At 36.4% G+C, this 17,829-nt stretch overlaps 1 protein-coding gene across 2 annotated transcripts in view; it reads left to right on the top strand.

The window, feature by feature from the left end:
- Positions 1 to 17,829, top strand: part of NFXL1 (nuclear transcription factor, X-box binding like 1) — a 49,981-nt gene that overhangs the window by 424 nt on the left and 31,728 nt on the right. For both annotated transcript variants that reach the window (XM_030016450.2, XM_041123445.1), the window contains exons 2-14: positions 1,275 to 1,445; positions 1,805 to 1,914; positions 4,070 to 4,203; positions 5,913 to 6,091; positions 6,259 to 6,420; positions 6,524 to 6,624; positions 7,873 to 7,987; positions 8,350 to 8,474; positions 9,456 to 9,578; positions 11,003 to 11,093; positions 14,046 to 14,166; positions 14,807 to 14,963; positions 15,707 to 15,798. In XM_030016450.2, coding sequence (XP_029872310.1) covers positions 1,275 to 1,445; positions 1,805 to 1,914; positions 4,070 to 4,203; positions 5,913 to 6,091; positions 6,259 to 6,420; positions 6,524 to 6,624; positions 7,873 to 7,987; positions 8,350 to 8,474; positions 9,456 to 9,578; positions 11,003 to 11,093; positions 14,046 to 14,166; positions 14,807 to 14,963; positions 15,707 to 15,798 — 1,681 coding nt within the window. The remainder of the gene's footprint in view (positions 1 to 1,274; positions 1,446 to 1,804; positions 1,915 to 4,069; positions 4,204 to 5,912; positions 6,092 to 6,258; positions 6,421 to 6,523; positions 6,625 to 7,872; positions 7,988 to 8,349; positions 8,475 to 9,455; positions 9,579 to 11,002; positions 11,094 to 14,045; positions 14,167 to 14,806; positions 14,964 to 15,706; positions 15,799 to 17,829) is intronic.

The raw sequence follows: 17,829 nt of genomic DNA, 5'->3' as shown, positions 1-17,829 counted from the left end.
TGTCCCCGGCGTCGTGGGGAAGGGAGGCGGGCGGGGGGCCCTCGTGTGGCCGGCGGGCCCCGGCCCCTCTCCCTTGCTGCTGGGCGGCAGCGGGCCGGCGTTTGGCCGTGCGCCGTCCCCTGCCTGCGGGTCCCTTCTGGGGGCAAACGCGGAGGCCTAGGGCAGCGGCTGGGGGCTCGGGGCTGCGTCCTCCCCAGGGTGCAGAGTCGGTGCCCTTCGAGCAGAAGAGTGAAAGGGTGAAGTAATGGATGAAGCAGCCGTTTGTCAGTACGGTTGGAAACGCTGAGGAGGGTGCTGCCCGCTAGGGACAAACGTTAGGTAGCCTGGTCGGTGTGCCACATTGCCCCGCTGCGGGGAAGGCGCGGGCTTTGCCACGCATGGGGCTGCTGTGAGTGCAAGGTAGTACTCACGAAACACTTCTCAGGTACTTCGCCAAATCTTGAGCTCTTTTAAGTGGCAGCGTAGTTTCTGAAGGAAAGCCTTAAAACTTGACCAAACCCTAGGAAATGTATTGCGTGCGACAGTCTAATATGGAAAACTAGGAGGTACTTTTAAGACCTGTGGTTTGTTGAAGATTTTTATATTTCCGTGGTGTGTTATCCTAAAGGCACTTTGGTTTATTATGAACTCGGTTACGTTACATAATTTTTTTTGTCCATGTGAGAATCTTCCTCTATTTCACGTGCAATAACTTCTTAAAAAACTTATGTTAAAATACACTGTCACTTTTAACGTTGCCAGCTGTAGAAATAGCATGAACCCACTATTGCAATGAAGAGTTGTTGCATGCAGGGAGATCAATAAAAGTCATAATTTAAAAAGTAGCAAATGCTGGGAGAGGTACCTGTAGGGTATCAGCAAATTATAACAATTAGTCTTGTCAAGAATTGCCTGATTTTTTTAATTTCTATTTTTTTCTTCCTCATGCTGTGAAAGTTGTGTTTGTGTGTGGCGTGTTTGGTTTTTTTTTTAAATATCGTTTTAGTAAAGCTGCATTATAGATGTATGTATTCTAGTATATTTGGTTGGATTTGTCACCAGTAATTGACAGATAGTAAGTTCTGCTGTGAATTTTATGGATAATGCACAGATAAGAAGAAAATGCAATTTATATCTTCTTGTGTGGTATTGAAAATGTAGCAACATACTGCCCTTAAAAACAGAAAATCAGCAAGCTCTCTAAAGAAAAGGACAGTTGAAAGTATGTAGAACTGAATGTGGTGTTATGATTAACTGTCATGGTATTAATCATCAGTAATCTGTTCTCTTAATAGAATTATCTTCACAGAGGAAATTTGATGAAATTAAGAAGGCTAATCAGGCTGCAGCAAAAAAGCTAGTTGAAGACCAATTTAGCTCCTCATCTGAAGATGATGATGAAGATGCTGAAGTAAAACAAGGAAAGATTTTGGCCAAAACATTTACCATTTATACCAGCCAAACTGGTAAGTTTTTTTCATTTATTGACTTTCATTTCAGTATGATAGCATAAACAAGGTTGTAGTGTTGTCTGTATATAAGAGTTTTTCCATAATTGGAGGGAAAGCACTTTATTCTGATGTCTTGTATTAAAAATGTTTGTTCCCAGCAATGCATGCTGGCAGTACTACTTGCCTTTTTATGCAGAATCAATGGTATGGGTTTGAAACTGTCTTAAGTATTTCTAATAATGTGGTTTTGTAATAATACATGACTGGCCTCTCTTCAGAGAAAAAAAAATAATATACTTTTGCAGCAGTCTCAACATGTACAAAATAGCAGATCAAACATTACTGATTGCTTTAAAAATCTTTATACATTAAAGATGGAGATGCAAGTGAACTGGAACGTACAAGACAGTACATGAATGAAGCTTTTCAGTCAGGGGCTATGACGTGTCTGATCTGCATTGCTTCAGTTAAAAGGAACCAAGCTGTGAGTATTTTACAGTAGTCTTTTAGAATAAAGCAAATATAGCTATCTGAGTAACTTTTGTTTAATTATATTACTAAGGTAATTCTTGGGATTGATAGTTTTAAAATGAGAGACTACTAAATGCGATACTCAGCATCTTTGGGTTTTTCAAACACTTGGGGAAATAAGTGCTTATATGTATGTAGCTTGTAATCAGAATATGTGTTTTGTGACATGTTTGTTACTGTAATGTAAACAGTTTTTTTTAAATTTTAGAGAGTAGCAGATGAAAAAAAGAAGTGCAGGAAGGCCAGTGCTTGCACTGAAGTGTTCCATAAGCCTTGGAACTATGTTGTAGCAATCACCAAAGCAAGAAATACTAGGAAGTTAGGAAATATTACTGTTAGATTTATAGCAAGGGAGCTAAGATAAACTTTGCCACTACAAATGCAGATCGGGAAGGAGAAGGATGGCATGTCTAAGAAGATTGCCTTATTTCATATAGGTGTATTTTTCGTGGGAGAGATTTCAGGACAAATCTTTTTCATTTTTATTGTTTTGTATCAACTTCCCTTTGACAGGTCCAACCCTGTTTCTGTTACAATTACTTGAATCAAATACATGTTTGCAACTTAACTTCTTATGCTGAATGTACGTGGAGTACAAGTATCCAATGAAACTGTAGGCATTAACATTTTTTTAGAAAGAAATACAGTATGTTTTGTATGAATTCTTAACATGTTTCATACATAATTTTTCGAATCTTAACATATGTGTTTAGATTTTAAAGTTATGTGTCTCTTGATAGAGTTAACTAATCTCAGCAGAAGTGAGATGGTTTGGCAACTCGGAAGTTGTCTTTTATAACTCAGTGGTTTGTTAGTTATCTTGAATCTGTAAAGTTTCGGTCAAGTGTGTGTGTGTTTACTTAACATCTCCTGTTTAGCTTTAGTTCTGGGAAGTTAGTTACGGTACTTTTAGAAACTTATGTAATTGACTTTGTCCTCTATAAGTTAATGAGGAAATTCTCCTTGTTTTCACAGTATAATTTTATAACAATGTCATAAGTTATTAAAAAAAAATAAAGAAATTTAAAACTTAAATTTTCTGCTGCATTTCTCTTGCCAAATTGTTTTAGTTATTCTAAGCTGACAATTTAAGACATCAATATGTGGAGAGTACCAAAGTCATAAAACTGGATTTCTGTTACTTAAACTGCTTTTCAGCAGCAGGCTGATATTCTAAGCAAAGGATTGTGATTTCACTCCAGAACTGACAAAGAGAAGTACACTGTGAACAAGAACATAAAGGTTTAGTGATGGAGACAGGATACTGGCAAAATCAACTGTCTCTTAAACACATTTCCTTTTAATTCTGTTCCATTTTATGTCTGCCTTGCTCTTTGAACAAAAGACACTAGGTTGAAAGCCACACTTCTAATCAAATCTTTTTCTTACTAGCACTGTATGTAAATCCTGAAGTTTGAAAGGGGGGAAAAGTCTTTTTAGTACTTCTACTACAAAGATGTCTAGAGACCTGGAGTATGGGACAGAGAGAGAGGTGGAGGGAGAGCTTGTTTAGTCTGGCAGAGAGAAGGCTAAGGGATGATATGCTTGCAGCCTCGATCTGCTTGAAGTTGTGAAGGTGGCTAAAGCCAAAGTCATCTTTGTGGTGACAGGTGGTGTAATAAGGGGCAATGGCACAAACTGGTGCTTGGGAGGTGCAGTTTGTGTACTAGGAAGGTAGTATGACACTTGGAGTAGGTTCCCCAGGATCATTGTGGAGTCCCCATCCTTCAGGATTGTTCAACTTTGCTAGGCAAAGCTGTGACTGAACTGAGCTAAGTTGGCAATAGTCCTACTTTGGGCACAAGGCTGTGCTACATGACCTCCAACAACATGTTTATATCAACATTTCTGTGATTATATGAGTATTTTGGGCTTCATAAGCCTTGGCAAAAACTTCCCACAGGAGCAGGAAAAAAGATTATAGGTATGAATCTGTAACAGTAAAAATGCCTCTATTAATCTAACAATAGGTATAATCTATCTTTGGAAACCCATTTTTTAAATGGAAAAATAGCAAGCTTGTATTTCTTTAGATATTACAGATGTTTGTCGATGGAAACAGAAAGAAGCCTAATATAAAGCAATTGGCACTTATATCTGCTCTTTAGGTTTGGAGCTGTTGTGGATGCTTTTGTATTTTTCACCTGGTGTGTATCCAAAAGTGGGCCAAGGACAGCCTGTTCCTTGTGTCTTCTCCTTTGACAGATGACGATTTTGGGAAGAAAGATTATCCCTGGCCATGGTGAGCTCTTCATGGTACATTTACAAAGATACTTTTATTGTGAAAAATATGTGAACTGGAGTTACTTTAGAAAGGAATGGTACTTGTAAATGACGTACACACAAAAAAAAAAAGTTTAGAAGGCTGACTTTTCTATTGCTTTTTTGAATTATTTTTAAGTTTTCATTAACATGATTCAGGAATATTTCACAGTGATATTAAAAACCTGCTGCATCAAATTTGTTTTAACTTCTGAGAAGGTAACTTATCCATCATGTGTCTCAGCTTCTAATATTTATTTATGAATGGCTTTACATATTTGTCACTTTTAAAATTGGCACCATCAAATAAATAAATTAAAACAGTTCTAAAATAGCAAGGTTTAGGTGTTGTTTGGTGGGTTTTTTTGGGTTGTTTGTTTTTTTTTTTTAGTCTCTGTATAACTTGAGCATTAAAGCCAGTCTTACAGTTTTACATGAGACTGTATAAAGAAGAAGGTAATATTGTGGCAGCATGAATAATGAAGCTTGCTTTTTCAGTAGGTTTGTGTCTGAAAGTTCAGTCAAGGTTTCTCTGTGCATGTTTGTTCTATGCTTTATTTGCCCGCCTACTTTCATGTGGAAACTTGTAGTAGTATCTTTGATACACAGTCCTCTCTCAAATTTGGTAGAAAGTGCCTGGTGGATTCAATAGTGCTGTTAATGTGGGATCTCAGAGAGCAGGTTTGCGTAGGAAGTAAGGTATAGAATTGTTGGCTGGCAGTGTCTCAAGTTGATAATGCCTATTCTACTACAAACTAGTTTTGTGTTTAAGCATAATGTTTATAATGAAAAAAATTCAAGGCGAATGGTATTTTATTTGACATTTAAGCACATGATAAAACTGTGCAGTTACTATGGAGAAGTGGTTTATGGCCTGTAATGTATTATATAAGGGTAAATTGACATTTTATTTGATGAAAATGAGTACATAGGTCTTTATTCTTCTCTGAGGAGGAGCTCCTTGTCTGTTGTCTTTTCTCAGTGTAGCCAGAAATAGGAGCTGCTTTGTTTCTCCTTCCTTGTGTTGCCTCCCTTGTCCATGGCTTGCACCTGAAAGCCTTTAGGGCCTGTGACACTAACAAGTTCCAGACCTTTGGTGCCTATCTTACCTTTAGGAATAATGTATTTTTTAATATCTGGCACCATCAAGGATAACAAATAAAGGTGTGCATCTTATAATATCTAAGATGCTGAACTGATACAATCTAAAATCTTTCAGATAAAATTTTCATTATTATGCATAGCTTTAATAGCATTGCTAAATCTTGTTTTACATAGCTTATAAATTGCTACTGGTAAAAACCATTTTAAACCTCTTTTTTTGATTGGTTCTATTTAAGTAGGTTAACTCTTTGTTGCGTACATTCCTTTGGTATAACTTGACATAAAAATTATTCTGTATGCTATGCTGAATTTTTTTTTCATATATTCTTAGAGAAAAAAGATTGCAGTGATAGGACAATTCCTTAGACATTCTAATGAATTTATTGTAAAATTTGACATATAGCAAGACCTTTATTGTATATTATAAATTTAATTATGTTGTTATTGGTTACAGTAGTTATAAAAATGTTAATTGGTAGCACGGTAACAATCTTGTGAAACTGAAATGATAAAAATGGCTTTTCTTTTTAAAAAAATTCTTAAAAAAATTGCTTTTCTTTTCACTCCCTTTTTCCCTTGTTGTAGTCCAAAATGTAGGTTTGAATACAAACGGTCTGAAACTCCCAGTAGGTATTACTGTTACTGTGGAAAAGTGGAGAATCCAACAGTGGACCCATGGCTGGTACCTCACTCCTGTGGTCAGATATGTGAGAGGGAATTCAAACCTTCTTGTGGTCATAAATGCCTGCTGCTTTGTCATCCAGGTAAATCCGTTGTGTCTCTTGGTTGTGTGACCTGTATTTATGTAGCTGTTACACAGTTTTACTTAAAATCTGCTAACTATATTTAAAATTCTCAGAGTAAAACAGATGTAGTCAAGGCTGCATTTGCTGAATGGCCATTAGCGAGGTATTCTTTTTCCTGTACTTAGGACCCTGTCCACCTTGCCCAAAGATGGTCACAACAACCTGTCACTGTAAGAAAGCTAAACCAGTGCCCCGACGGTGCAGTGCCAAGGAATGGTCGTGTCACCTGCCATGTGGACGAACGTTGCTATGTGGACAACACACTTGTGAGAATTCCTGTCACGCAGGTAGACCTGCCGCCTTAAACTTCAGAGGAGTAGTTGTTTAATTGTTAACATACATCATTCTTTTGCAATTCCTACTCTCAATGTCACTCACAATTACATACAGGAGATTGTCAGCCTTGTCCACGAGTCAGTAAACAACGGTGCATCTGTGGAAGACAGACAGCAGAAAGACTTTGTGCAAGTCCTCAGTGGCAGTGTGATCAGGTATGTCGAAGCTGTCCTTTTTAACTTATTTCTCATTTTTATAAAATTAGATTACTCAGTGTATTAAGGATGGGAAAAACTCATTCAGTAAGAAAATAATTTTATTTTTTAGGTTTTGAAAGTGCAATCAAAAATGTAAGCAGCAGTGTTTGAGAATGGGCCACCAAGTAGATCCAGTTCATTTTTGACAGTAGTTAAAATGTCATTGTTCTGGAAATGTGCTGGGGTTAAGCTAGCAGTGAATTTGACCTTGTATATTCTGTTTTCTTGTACTTGAGGTTGAAATTTCAGCTGCTCTCTTTAAAAATAAGCATGAAACCACACCTTAGTAGATAAGAGTTTCATACTTATTTACTTCTAGTGACTGTAACAGAATGAAAGATTTGTGATTCATTCTTTGAAGTATATTTGCAGCTCGTTCTTAGGACCAAGGCTATAGATTGACAGACTGTAAAAAATAAAAAGAATAAAAAAAACCCCTAAGTGGCAGTGGGAGGTTGCACCAGGAGGTACTTGGTCATTAACAATCCCAGTAAGAAAGGCACTCAGCCTCTGTAAAGTGTCAGTTAAAATGTCATTTATTTCAGCTAACACTATAGAGAAAGGGAGTATAATATAAATAATAGTATGGCCCTTTAGATGTTGGGAACCCCAAGCTGTGCAGCATTGAATGACCCTCTGATCCACATGCAGTGCAGACCCCATCTGTAGAAAGGGTTACCCCATTTTGGTCACTGAAACTATTGTAGGATTTTGTTACAAGCAAGCAGCTCTGTTAATCATTTCTACTGTCAGACAGAAAGGATGTTCAGATGAGAACTTCTTGCTGCACTTTTAGATAAAGGCAAGGACATGCAGGTGGCATAATCACTGGTACCAAGTGGGAGCTGCCTCCAATCTCCTCTGCTACAATAAGTTTATCCTGTGGCCAAGGGCTATGTGCAGCACAACACACGCCTGAAGGCCACCAAGCTGTATGTGCGGCACAGCACAGGCCTGGGGCTACTCAAGTCAACTGTTATGTGAACCACTAACTCCTCAGTATACAGTGGTCTTCTAGTCAGGATCACTGCAGGGGTGATCAGTTTTATTTGGCAAACTCAGCGAATATAAGATTTGTTAACAAAATTCAGAAGAAGTTAAATTCCATCCAGATGTCTGTCACCCCTGGTTTGTCCCCTTGGGTTGCTTTGTCTTGGTATGTAGTTCCATTACATTGCATTCACTTGGTTTCTCTGACTTTCCCAGGTGTGTGGGAAACGTTTGCCTTGTGGTAATCACACATGTGAACAAGTTTGTCATGCTGGTCCCTGTGGAGACTGTCCTCGTTCTGGGAAAAGGTCCTGTCCCTGTGAAAAATCAAGTAAGCTGTGGTTTTGTTTGTTTGTTTGTTTGTTTTTTTTTAATAAGACAAATTAAAAAAGAAAAGTCATCCTGTCTTTGACAGTCAGTAGTTTAGGTTAATTCTGCAGGGTAGGGTCCATAAAAAGGTCTTACAAACAGTGAACTGTGACAGCTTATATTAACTTTTTTGCTTAATCTTTCAAAGCTTTATTTAGTACCAGGGGTTTAATTGGCAATGTGAATAACTGAGTAATTCTAGAAAAGCTTTTAAAAAAAATGAGAGAGAATTGGCATTTGAACTCAAATTACACAATGCGTTTTTTTCTAAATATTTTGGCTTTTTTCTTAAATGTTTGCTTGTACTTCTCTCTCTTCATCTAGAGTTTACATTGCCTTGTACAGAAGATGTGCCCACCTGTGGCGATAGTTGTGACAAAGTTCTGGAATGTGGCATCCATAAATGTTCACAGCGCTGTCATCGAGGTCCCTGTGAAATATGCAGACAGGTTAGTCTTACTGTAGCAGGTTCACATTTTGTTAGGGTTTTTAAACACTATATGCCTGGAACAGTGCAAGTCTCCTAAGGAAAATGAAGTCGTATCTATCTCAAAATCTATGACTTTCTGTTCATTAAAAGCAACACATTTTTTTCCCTATTCCTCTCCTGCCCCAACACAATTCTGAATTAGTAGTTTAACATTATGTATCTGAATTGAGGCATGGATGACGGTTTTATTGTTTTGGCTTGGTTTTTTTTCATTTGGGTTTTTTTAAATTAATTGTGCCCTAAAAGAGACTTAATTTTTTCCCCAGCCCTTCTAGCTTCCTTGCTGCTCTGTCTTATTACACTATTTCTTCATTAGTGAAATGGAAGGTGTTGTAACATAACATTATTTCCTTGTTAGTAAGAAAATAATATTTTGCTCTGCTCTAAATATCTATGCACCTTCTGTGGTCTGGCCTGTAAAGCTGTTGCTCTGTCTGCTCTCAGTTGTCTCTTCCTGAACCAGCTTTGTCTATGAAGTCTATGGTGAAAGTAGTTAGCCCATGATAGCTGGGATGAAGGTCAGATAAACCTGCTCACCTACTTCTTAAATTATCTGTATACACGATGGATGAATCTAGTTTACTATGCAGGAGAGGTACTTTTTTGTATGAATTTGTTTTGCATTTATGCTTCACATCTTGCACTACACACTTGAGTGGTTCCCTTGAAGTGGCTTCCCTCTTGGTGAGACCAAGGCTGCAGAGAGGTGCGATCTAGAGCACAGTGTTTGCAATACAGACCCAAGGTTACCAAGTAGTTATTGCACAGATAGGTAAGCTGCTCAGAGCGTGTGATATGCTTCCTGTTGTGACAGAGCACAGTAGTGTTACTCTCCCATGAACTTTTCTTTACAGCTAGTAGTAGAACATTTTATTTACCAATTTTTTTTTTTTCTTGTATTAAAAATACCCTGCTTTTTTTCCCCTGTCTTGCTGCCCAGGAAGTTGAAAAACAGTGTCGCTGTGGAAAGCACACTAAACGCATGCCATGTCATAAGCCATATCTGTGTGAAACAAAGTGTACTAAAATTCGTGATTGCCAAAAGCACCAATGTAGGAGAAAGGTAAGTGTCCAGAGATGATCTTTCTCAAATGTATTGTTCAGATAACATTTTTTTTATTTAGATAGAATATTTTATATTATATATAAATGACATCAGTCTGTTGTTCCACCTCATGTTATTGTATAGAAAGAGAAGTTTTCTTCATTGTCATTCAAATCAGTTTGCAGTGTACCACAATTCTCTGAATGCATGTCACCAAGAAAAACTCAGTGGCCTTAAAAACTAGGAGGAGATTTTGACAACTTTCCAGTTCCAGAAGGCAGTTTTGCTTTCAGATACTTGAGTAGTTACTGATGCTTTATGCATTCTGGGGTAGTTAAATCCATTTATTTCCTTACTTTGTAGGAATAACTGGGAATCTCTCATAACTTTGTAAGGGACATACTCTTATTTTTGACAATGCAGCATTCCACCCCACCTTCTAATATGCATCACTGCAAGCAGCAGTGGTCTGACAGTTGGGAATTTGAGTTTTGTTTCCCTTCTCATTTGAAGTCAAAGGAATGATTGATAGCTCAGACCTATCTTTGCAGTTTATTGATTCAAGAAGGCCTGAAAGTTGCCTGCTATGTGTGAATTAAGACATTACGAAAGTTGGACTTCTTACCCCAAGGAGGCATGAAAAAATACAGTTTTATTCTTAGGTATTTTTGAGTATTATTATTATTATTATTGTGAATTTACTTTATGTGAAAAGATGGAAAAACAAGTTAGTGCAATCTTGACATCTTTAATTTATGCTAAAAAATCCGGGTTTCTCTTCCTAATTGCCATCCTTCTTTATACAGTTTGGAAGGAGGGTACCTTTCAAGTTAATAGAAAAGATGGGGTTCTCTCCTGACCTGGCATCCATGAATGTGGTGGTGGTGTGATGTGTTCTGATTCTTCCACATTACTACTTTATATAAGAACAGAAAGTAAATAACTGATCCTAAAGTTATCTGACCTTTACTACAAACGTAAAAGGTGTTTAAAAAAAGGTAAAAGGTGTTTAAAAAAAAAATTGGTTAGCAACATTTTTGTTCCAGGGACAATGTAGTATAAAAGTGGAAGAAATTGCAGAGTAATGGGGCAAACTGTTGGATATCCTACATGTAATCTTCTGAAATTATTTTGGATTAAAATATTATAAGAATTTTAACTTTGCAAATGTTCTTATGCTTTTTGGAAGCCCTCTGCCTTTTTCGTGTGTTGAAATGATGCTTTCAAATGTGTATTTTCTTGTTATTTTATAATTTGAATTTTTTAAAACAACTTTACAGTTGGCCTCCTTTCTATACCTGGTATGAATTTGAGGAAATTTGACTAAATTGCATGAAATTTTTTTTTAAGAAGTATTGAAAAAATGAGATAGTCTAAGAGGGCAAATTTATACCAGAAATGTCTATGTTTTCAGTTATATAGATTATATTTTCTTTTAATAGTGCTGTTCTGGAAACTGTCCACCTTGTGATCAGGTCTGTGGGCGGACTCTAGGCTGCAGAAATCACAAATGTCCCTCAGGCTGCCACAGAGGTAAGAATAGGTGAAGGATCCCCATAGTGATGGAATATTGTTTATTTTTGCCAAACTTCGTGCTTGCATGACTGTGTGGTGCTTAATGAATTCTCTCCCTTGTTGCATGTAGGCTTTTTGTGGGGGCAGTGTGTTTGAAAGGTTTTTAGTGCTGGTTAGTACTTAAGGACTTACATAATGACGACCTGAGTTTTTACCTGGTAATTTTGCTTAGCATTGTTCCTCTGAAAATGCTCTGTCCCCTTTCCAGCTGCTTAATTCAAAATCCGTAGCTTGACTTTTTTCCCCAAATAATTCTATTCACTTGAATATGCATAATGAAGTCTAATTATATATAGAAATGACTGTGCTGGTTGAGTCTAGATGGTTTTTAAAAATCCTAGAATACAACGTGTGATACAAGTGGGCTTAAAAAAAAAAAAGTTGATGGAATTTGAATGTATATTGGTATCTTACTGGTAAAAGAGAAAACAAGAACTTGTTACTGACTATATGAAGGATAACAAAAAAGTTTACTTCTGCATCCAGTGACCTTGGTTAAAAAGATGCTGAAAACAGCCCAAACCTGGCAGCTTTTATCCTGGCCAATTGCTTTGACATTCACTTGGTAGGGGATTAAATTGGAATGACTGAAAAAGTGGCTGCCCTCTCAGCATTTTTCCCCACAGAAGCTGCTACCCTGCTGAAAGAGCAGCTGAGTAGCCTATGTAGTTTCTTTTAGTATTCTGGACTATAAATTGCAACAACTCAGGAAATATTTCACAACTTGTTCAGCCAATCTTGCTTTTGAGGCAGTGATTCTTAAGAGAACAGGACAGGTAAATGTGGTAGATGTCCCCGTTAACCTGCTATTAAATCCGTCACCACAAACTAGTGGTTTGTTTTTTCTCTGTTAACTGTGCCCCTTCTTTTCTTCCCCTTCCTTCTCCTTCCCCTGTGCCCCTCTGAAATCCTGGAAATGCTTTTTTTTTTTTTTTTTTTTACTGTCAGAAGAAAACTGGTAACATTGCACACTGATACCTAAATCATAGAATAAAATTCTGGTTGGAAAACTAAGGAGCTAATGCTGCATTATAGGATAAACTTTACATTGAATAGCTGTTTATATTTGATACTGCTTGCATCTTATAGCCTGGCTAAAAGTGACAGTGATTTCTAATAACTGACAGCAGTATAAAAATAATAAAGCAGTGCCTATAAGAAAACAAAAGTGAACTTTGAGAATGTAAATATCAAATATATACACTTTAAAGTCTATGTAATTTATCAAAACGGTACAATTGTCAATATTTAAGTGCTAACTCTTGCCAAAAGTTGTATCTAATAAAGCTAATAGCGATCAGATGATAAATTTAGAAGATAAAATAACTTGTGTGCTTTAACAAATTAGTCGAGTACAATTTGTAATGTCTTGTCAGAATGTTTGAAAATTCTCCTAATAAAGGCAATGATTTTGATTTCAAAATATTTCTATTCATTTGTTTTTCCTTGTATGCTAATATTTTAATAGCTGCTGAAAGTTATGGTTACTTATTTTATTTTTAGTACGTAGTACCAGGTCAGGTTAATTTTGCAATGAGTTGCCAGATCTCAGTGACTGCTCATTTTAAAGGAAATGGTATGCCTCCTAGAAAATAACTTGCCAGATCAGGTCCTTTAAAAGGTACCTGTTCTCAGAGTTATTAGAGATTGCAGATAATAAGCATTTGGCCTTTAGCAGGGGTCCCTGAAAAAAGGTAGATTGTTCTGTTTGAGGTTTGATTTTTATGTATCTTTTTTCCCTTGGTGAAATTTAGGTGTTGCCAGGGAATAGAAATATTTTGTTTCCTACTGTAATATGTTATAACACTTGATTTGAGAACAGTATGCTCTCACCTTAACTTCAGTCTTATATGCGATCTCTGCCCTTCCATCTTTTTGAGAATGTAGGCAGTTGTCTTCGTTGACAGAATATTCTAAGTAAAGTGTATGCATATTAGCCACTCTGGGCAGCATAGCTTTAGACCTTCAGTTTATTTTGTAAAAGTAGCTGTTTATGTGTGCTGATAATATATTATAATTTAATTTACTTTTGCAGTATAAAGACTGTATACTTCCATCCTTTTTTCTTCAGCAGCCTTTTGTCATTGAGAGATCTGCTTCTGGAAGTGTTGCTACTTAGATCCTGCTAACAAGTCGGAATTGCTTAAAAAGTTGTGCTGTCAATAATGCTTTCAAAGTATTGCTTTCTTTAAAGTTTCGGAATGCAACATGATTAGTAAGCCAAAATCCCATGTCTAAATTTGCTTTTTTTAAAAGACGCATATTCTTACTGTTAATTACTCAATAATAAAACTTAGCAGTTGGCACTTGATGAAGAAATAGTGTGGGAGAGCTATAAATTAAACCAGATATTTTACAGATCTCTTTTTAAAAATATATCAGGTTAGTAGCATGAGTAACTTTAAAAAGGAGGAGGATCTTTTCAAAAAAGCACTAATTATACATTGGCTGAACACTCCTTTAGTATCGTACAAAATCTGCAAAACTTTATTATACCAGTTTTTCAATGTCTCTTTTTTATCTTTTGAATATAGATGAAAGATGACATGTCTTCATATGTATGTAAGACTGAAATGTAAATAGCAAATTTAAGTATGTGATCCAAATGACTGGACTTTAATAATGCTGACTTCTTTTTAAAATGTGAGAGACAGATCGTTTCTAACTTGATAGCAGTTAACAACTGTAGAATAATCAAGATTATTACTACTATTCTTTAAGAATGGTGAAATTCTCTTTCCCAAGAGGGATTTGAAACTAAGCAGAAATAAAAAATTGACAGCCATCTATTATTTAGATCAAATAGAATAGGACAATTACACCACGTGCATATTCAGAGGTAATTAATTACCATTTTTTATAATCAGTAGCTTATTCAGATTATCATATTGTTAATATATTTATTTTTAGGTAGTTGTAATCCATGTCCAGAGACTGTAGATGTGAAATGCAATTGTGGAAAAACTGTCATTAAAGTGCCCTGCGGCAGAGAGCGCACCATCAAACCTCCCAAATGCAAACAGCTGTGCAGGTCAGTATAGAAAGTGTGTGTGTTTCTAGTTCTTCAGTGGAGTTTAAGGTGTCCTTAAAGAAAGCAGTAAAACATAACTTTAAAAGCCAAAAATTATTCCTTTAATATGATTACAGATATTCTCAGTCTTCTGTATTCTTGACTATGCAGATGGAGATTAGCAATAATCCTTCCTATCAGACACCTCTTTGATGCTGTGGTTTCATGAGCAGCTTGCTGCTGTCAAGGGGGAGGTTCTGTCCCACCGAGCACTTCTAATTCTATAGTCCCATTCACTTCTTCAAGTCACCTCTGGTACGTTTTGAAGTACCTCCATAAGGCAGTTTACCAAGAAAACTTGACTAGCAAAAGGAAAAAGGAGAGTATTTTCTGCTGCGGTGTAGCAAGGTTACTTAGCGTACAGTAAAATTAGGATTGAAAAAGCTGTTTGAACATGCAAACCCAACTTTGATTTTAATTTAATTTAGAACTCCTGTATAATTTTACTGTAGTATTAACCACTGCTGAAGGTGAGAAGTAAACTAATTTAAAAAAAAAAATAAGTTGTTCATCTCAATTCTTTTTTTGAGCATAATTGTCTAGTGATACTAACTTCATATTTCTTGCTGTCATATTGATTCATTCTTGGATTTTACTTCAGTCGACCACCTACTTGTCACCACCCTACACAAGAGAAACACTATTGTCACTTTGGTCGGTGTCCTCCGTGTCGTCAGTCCTGCCAGAAAACATTAACATGTGGTCATTTGTGTCCTGTTTCCTGCCACGATGAAGCACTTGTGAAGCAAACTGGCTTAGTAAGTAAATAGTGAAAACTGGTGTGTTATTTGTGTTCTAAAGAACGAGCAACGGTTGTTTGACCTTAATCTTGTGTTGGAGGCTTTTGGAGTTCAGAGTAAATTAATAATCAAGCACAGAGATCTGCATACTGCTTAACCGAGAAACTAAGTGGTTCTAGCTCCTTTTTTGCAATCTAATTAATTTTGTAATATATATATAATTGAATGTGCAGTTTTCAGCAGTTATAATTACTCAAGAAATTACGAGATTTTTGTTAGAGTTGTTTTACAAATGTTTAATTTCAAATGTAAGCAATTACTTTTAACATAAGAGCAAAAAATAAATTTTAACTCTGATATTTACCCTCAAAATTTGCAGAAGTCAGAAGTGAGAAATTGTTTGGCATCTTTAAACATGATGCATGCATTGCATGATGATAGTTCAACTTGTTTAGTAATTGAAATATTTTTATATTTTTACCTCTATTAAATGCTTAGAATTGTTTTGCTGGGTTTTTGTTTGGCTTTGTGCTTGATTTTTAACAGTAGGGCCACAGGCTTTCATTTTCCTATCCCTAACCATGCTAAGGATGAAATTGTAATTTTTTGTGTGTAGGGGGTATTGAGATTTCCATTAGTAAAAAGTTAGTTACTAGAAAGTGGATTTGTTAGCACTGGGATCTCTTTAGATATGTTTATTTACGGTCAAGCAGATAGTTGCAATTGTGTTTTGTATTCAACTAGTGTTGTCTCTTGCTCAGCATCAGTCTGCAGGTCCCTGGGAACAGCCATCTGAGCCAGCTTTTATTCAAACTGCATTACCATGCCCTCCCTGTGAGGTTCCTATACCAGTGTAAGTATTCAAAAAGCAAACAAATAGAAGAAAGTTTTGGTATGGAAAGAGATTTTTTTCTTTTTCTACTGTTGTAGAGATGGACATAAAATTAACCATATTCTCCTCTTCAGATTCGAAGAACCTATGTGAAGACCATTCTCGTAAAACTGGGAGCATTGGTTGTTGTTTAATAGACATTTTTGTAGTGTGTGCTCACTGTATGAAAGGACTGATAGCGTTAGTAAAGATTGGTTGTTTCTAATACATATTGTGCACAATGCTACCTTAAAAGAAAAATATGAAAATTGCAGGGTCAGCCATTCAGTAACATACAACTTTTTCCATATAGTTTCTGTCTTGTTTGGTTTATGGGATCGTAATTTTCTGTGTAATGAATTGCTGTTTTATTTCTCAGTTGTTCAGTTATTACCTGCTCATGAATGGCAGGTGGATGCCCTTCATCCTATCTGCTTGTCTCCTTTCTATTTTTGACTTGTCCAGAAGGTTCTGCTCCTTGAGTAGAGCCTGATCAATTATTTCTGTGATGATGCTTTGGGTATAAAGGAAGATATGATGGTGATGACTTTTTTCACTATTCTTTTCCAATTTGATAGATCTTCTGTTTACATTGTGCTGTAAGGACTCAGAATTCAACTTTTATCTGAAAAAGGAAATACTTGGGGTTTTGGTCTGGTTTGGTATGGTAGTCTCTTACTGTTTTAAACCCTGCATACTTCACAGGCATTAGTACCTATTTGTTTTTTTAAACATCCGTTTTTAATGAGGGAATATTATGTCCTCATTTTATGAAGTAAGAAGTAGACAGAGGAAGGTGATCAAAAACATTCATTTAACTGCCTATGTAGATATGTTTAGAACTTAATTTCTTGAGGATTGTACTGTGATAGGTTGTACTTCTGTTCAAAACTATCAACACTCATACTTCTGATACTTGGGCTCAAAGTTCAAAGCCAGACTGCCAAAAGGTGAAAAATGTCTAGTTATGAAGAGTCTGGTTTCAGTGTTTGGGTAGGTGCCTGTAGAAACTGTCTCATGTAGGTATTCAGCACTGTGTAATATGCATTGTGTAGGGCACATCTAGTTCCTCTGAATTCCAACCTCAAAATCACCTCCTTTAGTCTGAAGAATCCGAGGAGGAGGAGGTAAGTCTGCTAAGTGAGAAGGAAACCATACTGCAAAAGTTGTACTTAATTTTCTAACTAGAGGAAGCATTGTTACATTTCATAGCACTTGGGGCAAATTAAGCTTTTATTAGCATTAGATCACATTAATTCTGGAATATCCTAATTCTTGATCGATCTTTGCAACTGTCATGTTCTCCCCCCCCCCCTTTTTTTTAAATGAAAGTGATATGAGAGAAGTTTCCTGAATTAACAAAATAATAATAGTAAACAAAACCATAATTATAATGTGTTGCTACAAAGCAAAATATCTGACACCTTCTTAGATCATTAGCAGGGCTTTTAGAATCATTGCTAGAATGGTGGCATTTGAACAAATATGATAATGGAGAATAGTTTAAATAATCCTATTCTGTGTGGATGGATGTTAGTGGGGATTCCATCCTTCACCACTGAGGTTTTGCAATACTTTTTGATGATGTTTTTAATAATTTGATGTCTTTTGAACATGAGCAGTCAGAGATTTGGAATGGAATGTATTTGGTATCTGTTTCTGTAAATAGTTAAAAGGGAGTTTCTGGAAAATTATTTGCTCTATTAATTTCACAGAACCATTGAGGCTGGAAGGTACCCTGGGGTGGGGTCATCTAGTCCAGCCTCCTGCTAAAAGCAGATCAAAACTGAATTCAGACCAATTTGCTCCAGATTTGTCCAGCTGGACCTTGAAAACCCCCAAATACATTGAATCTGCAGCCTTTCTGGACAGCCTCTTTCAGTGCTCAATTATTCTTATACTGATTTTTTTTTTACTTTTTCCTCCACTGTGTATCCAGTCAGAACCTTCCTTGTTTAAGAGTATGATTGTTGTCTCTTGCCTCTCTGCTATGAACCTCACTAAGGAGCCTGG

Source organism: Aquila chrysaetos, chromosome 1 (assembly GCF_900496995.4).
Source record: "Aquila chrysaetos chrysaetos chromosome 1, bAquChr1.4, whole genome shotgun sequence".
Classification (NCBI taxonomy): domain Eukaryota; kingdom Metazoa; phylum Chordata; class Aves; order Accipitriformes; family Accipitridae; genus Aquila; species Aquila chrysaetos.
This window is presented reverse-complemented; position numbering and strand designations above follow the sequence as displayed.